The sequence below is a fragment of the Eulemur rufifrons genome, chromosome 7 (genome assembly GCF_041146395.1).
Source record: "Eulemur rufifrons isolate Redbay chromosome 7, OSU_ERuf_1, whole genome shotgun sequence".
NCBI lineage: Eukaryota > Metazoa > Chordata > Mammalia > Primates > Lemuridae > Eulemur > Eulemur rufifrons.
The window spans coordinates 205,035,036-205,049,810 of NC_090989.1; the positions used below are offsets into that span (position 1 = coordinate 205,035,036).

The 14,775-nt window shown below is 43.6% G+C and overlaps 1 protein-coding gene across 1 annotated transcript; it reads right to left on the reverse strand.

Moving 5' to 3' along the window:
* Positions 1–214: 214 nt before the first annotated feature.
* On the reverse strand, positions 215–2,657 carry GAS1 (growth arrest specific 1). The gene has a single exon (XM_069474051.1). It carries the CDS (start codon positions 2,655–2,657, stop codon positions 1,629–1,631), a length of 1,029 nt encoding a protein of 342 aa, XP_069330152.1. The 3' UTR covers positions 215–1,628.
* Between the last annotated feature and the right edge of the window lie 12,118 nt (positions 2,658–14,775).

Sequence of the window (14,775 nt, forward strand, 5' to 3'; positions counted from 1 at the left end):
ATGGAGGCCAGTCAATTATATCTTTTTAGCTGCCTCATTTACAGATGTCTAATTGTTCATTAAATTAAAGGCAGACTAATAGCCTGCATTTCTTGTCTTGTACTGTATTTTAATTTCAGTTGATGGTTGATAGATTCCTTGTGACCCCTCCACCCACCTCCTCACCCATGATTGGGTTAACCACAATGTAACTCTGGAAAGTAACTACACCATATTCATTGTTTAAAACTCTTTACTGATGTACACGTTTTAATAAAACAATCAAAAAATACACAAATCCATAGTTATTTAAAACTTAGGATTTTTAAAAAATGATGTCTATAAAAATACAATGTTTAAGGCAGTTTGGAAATGCATTTATACATTTCTACAATGTCCATAAATTCTCTTGAAAATAAGAATGTTAACTTCAAATCTATAAAATACACTGTACATTTTACGACTGTTCTAAATAGAGCACACTTCACAATGGACTATGGGTTTGGATCCCTGGTGATAAATGGATTCTGTACATTGGGGGGAGGGAGGGTGTAATATGAATGTGAATTTAAAACTTTTAATTTCTTTTTAAAAATAAATTATTTCTGAAGCATACAATTTATAAAAATTCTATATACAAAGTACAGCAACTGGTAACAAACCCCAGTTTTAATACACTTTATATACGATGTACCAGGGTTTAACACCCTGATAGGAGCAGAGGCAATATATGTTCTCCGCATATTTGAACATACAATTTCTTGATGTAAAGAACAAAAAGGACAACAAAACAAACATCATAAAGAGGCTTTCATAGATGGCAGTGCAGAGCTTTTTTAAATAAAAAGTTGCATTGTTCAACACCATAGCAACCCCTTAGATCAGCATTTTTTGACCACTAATCCTAAGAAATGTGCTAAGAGATCAGAGTGGTACCAAGGAAATTAAGGTCAAGGGCTCAAAGTTATCCAAAACCAATTCAGGGGCTCCTCCTAAGGCAATCACCGCGCTCCCCCCTCGCCCCTCTGTGTCACTGAGAATTCTGAGCTCTGATACCAAGAGTAAACGCATGAATCAGTGAGTGGGACTTTTCTGTTTACTTACGATTGATTGCAATGTCCTCACTGGCCACAATAAAAAAAAAGTCGATACTGGCACTTTTTTTCTCCCTCAAAGGAAAAATGCTAATAAACAGCCCCTTTGCAAATATAATTCTTCCTTCAAACTCCCTGCTCCAAGCCTAGTCCCTTGGAACTGTTAAGGCCCCATTGGTCAGCATCCTCCCTTCTGAGTCCAGGACTACGGTTCTGTCCCCTCCATGCCCGTTTCCTCCCCAGCGTCCTGAACTCTACAGCTAGGTTTCTGGAGGGCAGACAAGTGTGAGTTTCTGGAGCCTGGAATGGAGGCGGGAGAGGAGGTGCAAGAAGTCCTGCTCGGGAGAGGAGACAGGGAAAGTGCCAAGACTCATGGTGGGGAGACCGGCGCTAGGCCCAGTCGACTTGGGAAAAGTTTTGGGAAGTATACCCAACCATCCTCTCTATCTGTCCCCAAGCCACAGGTGCCCCGGCTCAGAGGCGAGCGGAGAGTGCGCGCGGACGCGGGACGCGGGACGCGGGCCCTTCCGCAGCCAATGGCTGGGGCCGCGAGGTCTAAAAGAGCGGCCCGAGCAGCAGCAGCAGCAGCAAGATGGAGGCGAGGGGGGTCCAGGAGCCTCGGGGCGCCGAGCGGCCGCCGCCGCTGCTCCTGCGCCCGGTCCCGTATGGCAGTTCCCCGCGGCCGCCCGCCGCAGCAGCGCCGCCGCCCGGGCGCGGCGGGTGCGGGACGCCGTCGTCATCGTCCAGCGGCTGCTCACCGCCTGCGCCCCCGGGGCGCAGTTCGTCGTCGTAGTCCTCGTCGTAGTAGTCGTCTAGGCCCCCGTCTGAACCGCTGCTGCCGGGGCTGTTGCCCAGCTCGGCGCCGAAGCACAGGCGGGCCATGTTCTCTTTGACCGACTCACAGATGGGTCGCTCGAGACCGTCGCACACGCAGTCATTGAGCAGCGCCGCCTTGGGCACTGCCCGCATGTCCTCGATGACGGTGCGGCACTCGTCGGTGCAGCGCAGCCCGTTGAAGAGCTTACCGCAGTAGGTCAGGTAGCGGCTTAGCGCCAGGTTGCAGCGGCTGTCGCGGTCGCAGCGCCGCCGGGCCTCAGTGCAGCCCATGACCCCGCCCGCGCCGGCGCCGCTCGTCCGGGGCAGGCACGGCTCAATGGCGCGCTTGGTTGACTTGCAGTTCTCGTCCTGCGCGCAGTCACAGTCCTCTAGGGCGGGCCCGCGGCGCGTGTGGTTGAGCTGAATGAGGGCCGAGATGCAGTGGCTCGGGCAGCGCCAGCGCGACGAGAAGGAGGCGGCCGAGGCCGGGAGCGCTGCAGCGGCGGCGGCCCCCGGAGCGTCGCCCCCGCCGCGCTGCGCCAGCACCGGCGCGCACGCCTCGGCGTACTGGTTGTAGGCGTAGCTGCACTCCGGCTCCCCCTGGCACTGCAGCAGCGCCTGCCAGCAGATGAGGCGGCGGCCGTGCGCCAGCCCCGAGCCCCGCGGCGCCGAGCCCAGCAGCTGCAGCAGCGCCATCAGGCACAGCCAGGCGCCCGGCACGGTCCCCCCGCGGGCCTCGCCGCCGCCGCCCAGCAGCGCGGCCACCATCGCGGGCAGCGGCGGCCGCTGGGCGAGGAGGGAGAAGGAGACGAGGCGCGGGGAGCGGCGGACGCGGAGCCGGTGGAAAAGTTTGCCCAAGTCCTGCCCACTTCTTGCATGAGTGTCTTCATAAATCCATGCGCGCCGCTGGCTGATGCCCTGCTGGTGGCAGAAGGTCGGTTCTCGCTCCGGCTGCGGCGGCTTCCTGGAAGTGCACAGCAGCCAAGATCTTCTCCGGCTCTCCCACCCGAGAGCCCTCGGCTCGCCCACGATGGTGGCGGGAGGCGCTCACTGTCGCCCCGGGGGGCTGCGGGCCGCGGGGCCGTGGCGGGGCTGCAGGACCGCGCGGCGCCGCGGGTGCATTTTGCTCCGCGCCTGCAGATCCGTTGTGCGGCCGGCGGCGCCCGCGCCCGCTGCTCGCTCTGCGGCCGCGTCGGCTCCTTCCTCCCCGGCTCAGCGCCGCGCTGCAACCGCCGCGGGCTGTCGCATCGCGCCGCTTCCTGGCCCGGCGTCCGTGCGCTGCCCGCCTTCCAGCGGCCCGGCTGCCCCGCGTCCCCTCCCCCTCCGCCCGCGTCGACCCGGGTCTCGGCCGAGCACCGGAGAGCTCTTTCCGGGCGGCGCGGGGAGAACAAGAAAGTCGGCGCGGCCGGAGAGCGGCTCCCGGGCTTCACTCGGCGGCGGCTTCTCGGGTGACTAGGAGCCCGGGGAGCGGATCCGCTGAGCCCGGCTGCGGACTAGCTCGCAGCGAGGCTTTAAATACAAAAGTGGGCCGGGAGCCCCCGCGTGGTGCCGCGGTGCCCCCTCATTATGCATGCATGGAAAAGCAAACAAACAAAAACATTAGCAACGCTCCTCCGCTCGCCGAGCCCCGGCCCCGCGCGCTCCGAGCCTGCCCGCTTTCTCCTTTCTCCACTCTCTTTCGCCTTTGCTCGGCCCCTTTCCCGGCTTTTCGAGATGCTATTGGTCCAGCCTGTTGTTGCTGAAACTTTTTTTTTTTTTTTTTTTTTTTTTTTTTTTTACGAGCCACTGGAGTGGGGTTGCGGAGTGGGGGAGGGCGGAGAGGGCGGTGGGCAGCTCACATTCAGGCATTCAGGGCTTGAAAGGAACGGCTTAGGGGGGTTGACAGAGGCCCCGAGCTCCTCCTACTCTTAAGGAGGCGCGGATATGGAGCTCGCCCGCACAACCGGCGGGCAGGGCTCGGGGCAGATGTCTGCATCCGGCTCAACCACGGGCTTTTTTGTTTGGCTCTTTTTCCTTTTCTCTCTCTCTCTCTCTCTCTCTCTTTCTTTCTTTCTTTCTTTCTTTCTTTCTTTCTTTCTTTCTTTTTTTTTTGGTAGTTTTATTAATTCTAGCTAGCCCTTATCTGTGTCTTCGATTGGGTTCAGAACGCAGTTTATTTTTCGGGTTCCCCCTCTTTGGGTCCTGATCATCACGAGGAGGGGGGAAATCCAGAGAGTTTAATATGGGACATTTGAAGCTTTAAACACACACACACACACACACACACACACACAAAAGAAAGAAGTTGATGAAATATGTACAACCCCCCAACTCCCCAGCGCCAAGTAGCCGATCTGGCAGGTACGACCAATGCACCAGGCATCGTTTTCAAATTGCAAGACAGAAATGCAACCAACCGAATTAATTTCTTAGGGATATAAGTTTATAACACTCGTGGTAATGAAAAAAATAATAGCATTAAAAATCTTCGGGAATGTTGAACAGTGCCATCTGGCCGCAGTCACCACAGAGAAGGAGATGAATTGACACGCACCAAGGTTTACATTAAGTGTAAGTTTCATCCCTCACTAAGTTTAAGGGCAGCTGCCCCGCAGAGGAGCCTCTGCAATTTGGCGCGGGAGTTTACGAGCTACCTTAACTGTGGCGCAACGCAGCCTTCGGCCACCAGAGGCACCGGGCGTCTGTGGCCTGTCAAAAACTGGCGCTTTTTTCCTCCCCTTTCCGTGGAGAGACTATCAACTCCATCTGTCACAAAAATTAAGGCTAAATCGCCTCTCCAGAAGCAGAGGGAACCGAGGCTCCAGAGCGCGCAGCACTGGGCTGTCCGCGTCTGCCCCGAGGCCAAGTGAATTTGAAATGGCAAAAGTCAGAGGCAGAGCCCAGCTCTTGTGGATTTATCGAACTGCAGAAAAGCCGCCTGTTAGCGCTAAGGCGGCTGGATTCCTCGGAGGCGCTGGGTCCGCCTTGGGAAGGTGAGCCTCTGCAATCCCCCAAACAAAAACCTTAAAAGAGCCAGTTTGAGGTAAGGCGGACCATCTTCCTCTGACTTTAGTAGAAAACAAACAATAATACAAATCCATACCTAAAATAATAATAAAATGGCTGCGATTTCGTGGCACATCAAAACAGCTATATCCCTAGCTCTGTTTTTCTGTTATTTGGAGTCACAATCTCAGTCCTGCCAGGAGGACTTGGACAACTCACATGCCTTCTTTGTGTCTTGGATCCCTGGGTCATGCGTCAGGCTCAAGGCCAGATAAGACATTTGAAGAAGTCCCTTTTATATTGAAAGTTTTGTGATTTTAGGCTCATAGGGAACAAGGTCAGTATTCAGTTGCATCTTTAAGTTAGTGTTTGTGAGTTCCTCTAGAGTAGTGGGTCCCCAACCTTAGCAAGTACAGGAATCATCTGGTGGTTCTGTTAAATAAAGCCCAGGTGGCACCAGGTGTGGTGGCTCCCACCTGGAGTCCCAGCTACTGGGGAGGCTGAGGCAGGAGGATCGCTGGAGCCCAGGAGTTCTAGGCTGCAGTGAGGTATGATGATCCTCTCACCGCATTCCAGCCTGGGTGACAGAGCAAGACTCCCATCCCTAAAAACAAAACAACCAGATTGTTAGCTCCTAGAGTTTCTGATTCAGTAAGACTGGTGGGGCCCAAGAATCTGCATTTCTAACAAATTCTCAGAAAATGCTGCTGCGTGTCTGGGGACCAAATTTTGAGAACCAATGCCTAGAGGTTAAATGCGTGTTTGTAAAACTTGCCCCACCTTGGTCTCGATGCGGCTCTCAGTGAGATTTAAGAGGGGCCTGAGAGCTCTGCATGCTTTGGGGACACCCCTGTCCCCAGTCTTATGCATTGGCATTGGCCTGAGGGTCTAGCAGCTCCCTTTTGACTGTATCATTCCCTTTCACCCACACTAAGCTATACTTTCTCCTATCTTAAAAACAAACAAACAAAAACAAAACCTTTCTAAACTCCAAGTCCCTACCCAGTAATCATCCTATTTCTATGAAAACTGGAAAAAATTTGCTTTTCCTCTCTTTTCTCACTCTCTCCTCTTATACTCTCCTCAATTCACTATACATAATCAAGTTTCATCCTGCCATTTTACTTGTAAAGGTCACTAATGACCAAAATCTTGCTCTGCCCAAGTCACTTTTCAGTCCTCATCTTTCAGCACCATTGGAGGTCACTGAGGACCTCCTTCTCTTCAAAGTGTTTTTCAAATTTGGCTTCTGAGACTCCAGGCCCTCCTGTTTCCAGTTTTACTCCCTGGTTGCCCATTCTCTCTCTGAACTCACTCCTTAGGTGATCTCATCCAGTGCCTTGAATCTGGGCAGTTGATGTTTTCAACCTCAGTCTTTCTCTGATCTCCACATGAATATATTCTCTAGGTGGTTCAAAGGGCATCTCAACGTTAACCTTCCCCAAGAGCGCTTCTGCTTTCCCACCCCACAACCTATTTGTTTGTTGGTCTTTCTGCGGTAGATATTCTCCAAAATCGATCTCCGTCAATTTTTTCCCTCCCTTTATGTCCATGCTACTCAGATCAAAGGGCAGAGTCTAATTCACTTTCCCTTGAATCTTGGGCAGGTCTTAGTGACTTTGACCAGTAGGATACAGTGAAAGTGACTGACATTCTGGGGCTTCCAAGTCTAGGTCACAGGAAGCCTTGCAGCTTCTACATGGAATGCTTGCTCTGGAGAAGCCAGTCACCGCGTAAGAAGTCCGACCGCCTTGAGAATGCCATGCTGTGAGGAAGCCCCAGCTTACTGTGTGCGGAGGGTACATGGAGAGGGAAAGAGACTCTGGTCAGTTCCCAGCTGTTTTAGCCATGTGAGTAAAGAGGCTGTTTTGGATGTCCAGCCCAGTTGAACCTTCAGATGACTCCAGCTACAGCTGCCATGAGACTAAAAGCATATAAAAGAGACCCCAAGCCAGGGTCAGGACTAGGGAGAGGCAAATGAGGCATATTGGTGCAAAATTTAAGGAGGCACTCACGCTCATAATGGTGCTGCAGAGACTCCAAGCGTGAGTTCCTTAAATTTTGTACTCGAGACACTCCACTCACCTCTCTCCAGTTCTAGTCTTGCCCCATGCAAGAACAGAAAAGCATGGTCCAGTCAACCCAAAGAATCTGGAGAAATAGCAAAGAATGTTGTTTTAAGCCACTCCATTGGTTTTGAGGTGGTTTGTTTACAGCAGTAGATCATTAGAAACTGCATTTTATCCAATTGTTTAGGTGAAAGATACTACTATCTACCTGGATTATTCCCTTTTCTTCACATCCCACATAGGCAGTCAGTAAAATACTTGGTAAGTTGAATGAATGGAGTGAAAACTCAGAACTTATTTCTTGTCTTCTACATCAGCCAACTCAAATCATTTGTATTATAGAAAAGGAGATGAGACCCTCAGAGGTTAAAGAATATGGAATTGTTCTGAAGTTTTAAAATATGAAATGATATTTCCAGAAGGGTTGAATGGTTCAGTGAAAGGACAAAAGCCTCAGTTGATGAACACCAACTAGCTCTTGGTGCTTAGCAATATGGCCGCTATGAAGTAGAAGGAGGTAGATTCCTGTCCTCAGGGTACTTAGCAATATGTCACCTGGCCTTTTAGGGATACCAAAGACTCACCACTCAGCACAAGTCGTAAGTCACAGGCACTCACTTACTTTATTTATTTTTGTTTTATAACCCAGAAAATATCAATAGTTTGGTTTATGGCGGATATTCAGTAGAAACCAAGCAATGTCTACTCTAGAACTCTATATTATACCTTACATCTCGAATGTCTACCTCATTCTTCCCAAAAGTCTTCTCTTTGTCTCTATTGCTTTCTTAATAAGAATTAGTTCTTCAGAACAAAATAGAAGGATGAGAACCCCATGTAAAAGGGAATTCTTTTTATGCACAACAAAGTTCAAGAGAAGCCTCCTGAATCTGACTGAACTTTGTTGTGCATAAAAAGAATTCTCTTTTACGTGGGGTTCTCATCCTTCTATTTTGTTCAGAAGAACTAATTCTTATGTCTCTCTCAAGGACCATCTCTATACCTTTGAGTCCTAAGACAATGTCTTTCACCTTAACCCTTTTTGTCTTCTCATTGCCCTGGTTTCTTTGAGATTTTCATCATTGCTGAACACTAGGTCTTCCTCAACTCTTCCTCCAACCCAGAGATTCCAAACCAGGCAAGCTGCTCAGAAGCACTTGGGAGTTTCTTCCAAATGCACGTGGCTTTACCGATTCCATTGCACTTGAATTTTTCCCCAGGGGCCAAGGAATGTATACTTTGGATAAAAAATACAAAGGCATATCTCTGCTTAAATCATCTTGCCAGTGGTTCCCAGACTTAGAGATTTCATAGATCAGATTATTTTCAAAAAAATTCAGAACAGCTTTGGAAAAAAGATGCCAATTTTTTTTTTATTGTATCAAGTATTAACAAACAAACCTCTTACCATCCATGAACACCAATGTCTTATTAAATAAAGGGGATTTGAAACACTAAAGGCAGGGAAGGAATAACCAGAGAATAAAAGTCTTTAATTTGAAGAAATTTAGATATTTAAAAATTTACTACATTGCCCTATTTTTTTCCTCATTTTAAGATGAACTTCTTTGGAAATTTTTACATCTTCAGACAGTATTTTGGAATCACTACTCTAAAGGGATCCTCCATGCTCCTGTTAAATGAGTCTGACCAAATCACTACTCAACTTAAAAATTTGCAGTGACTCATCAGGAAAATATCCAAGGTCATTACCATTGTTATAAGATGTAACAGCTTGGAAGACCCATTCCAAATACTTAACCCCATCTATTCCTGCCTGGGCCCCAAAACACAAACATACATGCATACACACATGCATGCACTCACATACATATATACAGTGCATGCACTCACATACACATATGGATGCACACATGCATGCACACAGCCATGCAACACATACAAACAAACTTGTACTTTTCTTCTGAGCATCCACCATAGCCCCTCCATCCTGCTCTTTATCTGTTTATTTGAGACCTTTTGGTATGTTGGCCTTTTTTCAGAGAAATGGTTCTGGCCTCCAGCCTTAAGGGTTTATGGGAAAGTCTCCCCTAAGACATTCTGCTCCTGCAAAATACGTGTAATCTCCACACCCTCCTCTCTGTGTGCACATACTCTTTGTAACGTTAGCAACTTCCCAGCTTCCTCCTTGTATGCAATTGGGTCTCATGGTTAGATGACCCATGCCTGAGTGGCTGGCCATTAGGGGTGCCACAAGCCCAGATGTAGACACTATCGCCCTGAGACTCCTAATGTTTCAAAGTAATGCCACTCTAAGACCAAGAGAAATTTATTCTACGGAGGCAAATACAGCAAATGTAGCCATATAATCTCTGCTACAATAATAAATTAAAGGAGAAAAATATATGATCTTATCAAACAATACTGAAAAGACGTGATAAAATCAGCAGCTATTCTTGATAAAAACTTCAGGTAAAGAAGGAATAAGTAGGGACTAATTATATAATATAAAAGTATCAACCACAAGCCTCTGCTTGTTATGGGGGTACCACAAGATCAAAGCCGGCACTGTACATGCAACACTTGGAGCACAGCTGCTCTGGGCCTGAAACAGTTATTGCATGACCGAAAAACAAGTTTTGATTGTGATAACCTCTGAGAATTTGATATTATTTTCGACAACAGCATAACTTGGTCCATCACTAACTGAAATAGCTAATAGTATGATTGCATGCTTAGAAAATTCAGGAGGTACTTAATAAAAAATTACTAGATTTAATGTGAAATTTTGGTAAAGCACCTCCATATTGGAAGAATATGAAAATAACTTTTCTGTACTCTATGCATAACACTTAGGAAATTTGGAGAAATACTCCATATATAAATGTGACAAAAGATATAAAATATTGAGAAATAAATTTTACAAGGAAGACTTTGGATGCATATGAATAAAGTTATAAAAATATTATAAGAACTAAAACAAGATCTGAATACATAGAAAGGGATGAATATAATAAAATGTTAATTTCTAAAATATTATGTAAATTTAGTGCAATTCTAAAATCGCAGGCGGGTTTTTCTTAGAATTAGGTGAAATTATATTAAAATTCATGTGGAAAACTTAATGATTCAAAATACCTATGCAAAGTACAAAACTGAAATATGCAGTACCAACACATACAATGCAGCCTTAATAATTAAATTAATATATTATTGATTAAACCATAACCTTTGTCATATATTAGATTCACAAAGATAATGGTTTAATCAGTGGGAAAAGTATAGTCTCTAAAGTAAATGACGCTGGCAAAACTAGCCATACACTTAAAAGAAAATGGAAAAAGTAAATTCCAGATAAAAATTTAAATATAAAAAATAAAATAAGAAAAATCATGTAAAAAAATCTATGCAATGGCATATATAACCTAGAATTTAGGAAGATTCTCTTATAACCAAGACTGGAAAACCAGAAGAAATGGGGAAAAATACGTATTTGACTATATAAAAATTTAGAAATTATATATGGAAAGATAGCAGAGATGAAGTCAATAGACAAACCACAGATCTGGAAACAATGTTTATAAAGTAGATGCTATGGATTGAATGTTTGTGTCTCTCCAGAATTCATATGCTGAAGCCCCGATCCCTACTGTGATGGTATTTGGAGGTGGGGTCTTTGGGAGATGAGTTCATGAGGGTGGAGCCCTCATGGTGGAATTAGTGCCCTTATAAGAAGAGGAAGAGACAGAGCTGCTCTTTCCACCATGTGAACATAGAGAAGGCAGCCATCTGTCAACCAGGAGCATGGCCCTCATCAAGAACCTGACCATACCGACACCCTGGCCTTGAACTTCCAGCCTCCAGAACTGTGAGAAATGAATGTTTGTTGTTTGAGCCACTCGGTCTATGGTATTCTGTTAACAGCAGCCTGAACTAAGACAATAGATGACAAGGACTAATTTTTCTAATAAGCAAAGAGCTCTTATAAATTTATAGGAAAAAGACAAAGAGACAATGGGAAAAAGATATAAATAAATAATTCACAAACGCATAAATCTAAATTGTCAACAAACAAGTGAAAAAATGTTTAAATTAACTAGCAGTCAGATGAAAGGAAATTAGTAAATTATGTGGTATCACTTTAACACTCCACGGACTGACAGAAATATGAAAGCACTGTGACAGCTATTTCTTCTAAGAATATCCTCAAACACTGCTGGTGGAAATATGAAGTGTTAGATTCTTTGTGGAAGGCAGTTTATCAATACCTTTAAAATTCAAAATACATATACTATTTGGCCCAGTGCAGTCCTGAGAATCTTTCTAATTATAATAATAATAAAATACTGATAAGAAAGGACACTATCTAGGGTCTACCAATCACAATGGGAATAATAACTTATTTTCCCAAAAGTTCTAGCAAAATTTATGGAACCTCATTTGGTCTGGGCCACATGGCCCTGTACATTAGTGAGTGAGGGAGAGAGAGCGAATGCTTCCTAAAGGAAAACCAAAGGCTGTCATCAAGAGCAAAGCAGACACTACACCAGGACAAATGTGATCCAGGGCTGGGTGCTGACCCATGAGCTGCTTCTTAGTGGGCCATGGTGAGATGAGTACAGATCTCCAGAGCAAGTATTTGCATTCCTTTACAGCAATTTCAAAGAGTAATTTTATGTCTGTTGAATCTAATAATAAAATTTAGGCCTACTTTTTTGTAAGTATCATTTTATTTTTCTAATAATCTAAAAATTTTTGTTTTACAAAAATGTGATAGAAAAAATGCTCTGGATGTTCACCACAGATAATTTGAGAAGCACTGTGCTATATACACTTTAAACCAAAACAAGGCTCGGTTTCAATGTCTAATAACACAGGGAAATCTCCACAAAATCAGTAGGCACTCCAATTCTCAGGAAACTTGACTTTCACACGTTCTGAAAAAGATATATTAATGAAATGGAGATTTAAGCCCAATAGCAATATAGAACATTCATGGCACAATATGCTTCCGCCTCAGTGGCTTGCAGTTAGCAGTATAACTATATTTCTATTAATATACAAAGAGAAGTTTCCCCAAAACAGCACATTGTGCACATTTGGGCATTATCCCATAAGTTCTCCAATAACTGGGGCCGATTCTACAACAGCCATCATTAGACTGTTTCAAAGCCATGCCAGGCCTTGTTTTCAAATTTAATTTGTCACTACTCAAATCAAGGCTGACATTGAGAGGAAACTTTTTCTATAAGTATTTCACAAACTTAGATGAACCATTTTCTAGGTAAAAATAACAATTTGTAAGAGAGCTTATCAATAGTCTTATAGTCTGCTTTTTATCTTGAGGATCTATATAAAGAAAATAGGCTTCAAAAAAAACTATTAACAAGAAAAAAAATCTATCAACAAGCTAGTACAAAATTGTGAGTGTTAGGTTAATGCTTCTCAAACAGTTTGGGGGAAACACACTAGAATTGCTAACATCTTTATTGCTGAAAATCTATAATTGTCATAAAATATTTTGGAAAAAGTCTATGATCTTATTGATTGTTAAAGATTACAAGCCGTCTAATACTTTTTAATGAAATGTGTATCCTAGGACTTTGTCAACACCTCACTGATGAGTTCACAGTCTTCTTACATTTTAAATCTGCATTCATACTTACATGCTTGCTTTTCATTGAATTTGATTCATTTGAATCCCACAGATATATAGGAAGCTAAAGCATTCTTTTTTTCCCCTCAAGTCTTCCAACTCCATTCCTTTTTTTTTTTTTAATAGACTCATTTTTTTAAAGCACTTTCAGTTTTACAGAAAAGTTCATTGGAAAGTACAGAGTTTTCATATAATCCCTCCCTTCCCCCTCAAACTGTGTCCCCTGTTATTTATATTTTGTATTATATTAGTGTGATACATTTGTTACAATTGATGAACCAATATTGATATATTTGTATTAACTACATTCCATAACTTATATTAGGTCATTCTTTGTGTTATATATTTTCTGGTTTTGATAAATGTGTAATGTCATGTATTCATCATTAGAGTATCATACAGGATAGTTACACTGCCCTAAAACACTCTGGGAAGTATTCTGTTTTAACCTGGAAGGGACCTTAAGTCCAATCTTTTCATTTATAGCTTCATCACTTAAAGCTTCCATATTTATTATTGCTTTTTGTGTTCATTAAAAAAAAATAAAGTGAGGCCATGTAGGCCATTTGAATCCCTAAGTTGGTTTCTCCAAGCTACATATTTCCCCAAATGATTAACTATTTATGTTGATATAATCATTCTTATAATTCAGTTACATCTCCCAGACATATTTCTTGGGTGCCTATCCTGGGCCAAACATTCTATTATGTTGTTCTTCTGATTCGGGAAGTTTATGATAGGTGGCCTTAAGCTACATACCTTTGTTTCATGCATAGAGGTACATTAAATTACCGAAGCCTTTTATACATTCTTTTATGCTTTCCGGTTTATTCAAAATTTATCTTTGAATAGAAAAAATGCATGCATGTAGTACAAAATGCAAAAGGATTAAAAAGGTATATGATTTTAGAAAGCCTCCACTCACCTTTACACCAGTCACCTACTTCCCTGAGCCACTATTATTAATTTCTAGCATGTATTTCCAGAGATATTACATGTATAAACAGATATAAGTATCTTTTTTAAAAATAATGGTCTTTGCCTTGTTATGTTCACTTAACAGTATATTTTGGACACTGTTCCATGTGACTTCATAAAGAGCTGACATATTATTTGCTCATCCTTTTTGACAAGTGCATAGCTTTCCATTTTGAATATTCCATAAATTATTTAATCAGATCCTTATTGTTGAACATTTAAATTCCATTTTTTTGTCATTCCCACGTGGCAATGAATATCCTTGCACAATTATCATTTCATAAGTACTTTAATACAATTAGAAGATACATTCTTATAAGTAGAATTACTGAGTCAAAGAGAAGGTGCATTTCAAACTGTGTTAGATCAATTATCCTATCTGTGTATCTCTGATAGGTCAATTGTTCTCTGTAAAAGTTGTACCAGGGTATGAGAGTGTTTGTTTCTTCATATCATCACTCACATAACATGCTATTAAACTTTTGGCTCTCTGCCAATCTGATAAGTGAAAATTATATCTCATTGTAGCTTTAATTTCTCTTATTATGTGTAACATACATTATTATTTAAGTCTTTATAAAATTAATAAGGGAAAGATTGAATACATTTAAGTTCAAGGAGGTTAAGTGATCCAAGACCATCCAACTCATAAGTGAGATCACCCAGAAACCGACCCCCCCAAGCCATGTCCTGTGTCATTACCCTGCCCGTGGCACTGAGCACAGTGCCCAGAGGCCTGGTTAAAGATCTGAGTTTCCTGACGGTTTTCCTCCACTTGATCAGTAATTGTCAAAACACTGCTAACAAAGACTTTTTATCAAGGGAAATAAGACCTCTTACTAAAATGGCAAAAGCAATCAATTCTGAAGACTCCTCACAGATTTCCTTTAAAATCTTAGGAACTACCTCTCCCCGCCCCTTGCACTAGAGACGTATCAGGAAAAAATCTCAACCCTTTTTTTATCTAGGTAACTACTGAATGATTGACATAAAATGTATGCGTTGGACTTCTGTTAGAGATGAAATTATTTTCTTATGGAAGGGATGTATTTAAGGAAAAAAACTTTGCTTTTTCCTCATCTTCCCACTCTGAAATACCACTTTCCACTCTGCATCCGACCTCAGACTTGCAGCATTGAGTTCCCATGTCCTGTGGAACCCTGAGGATCTTGTGTTTTGGAGCAACAGTTGAAGATTTGGGCTTCGTCCATGATTTGCATTTGTGTATACGTCTGTG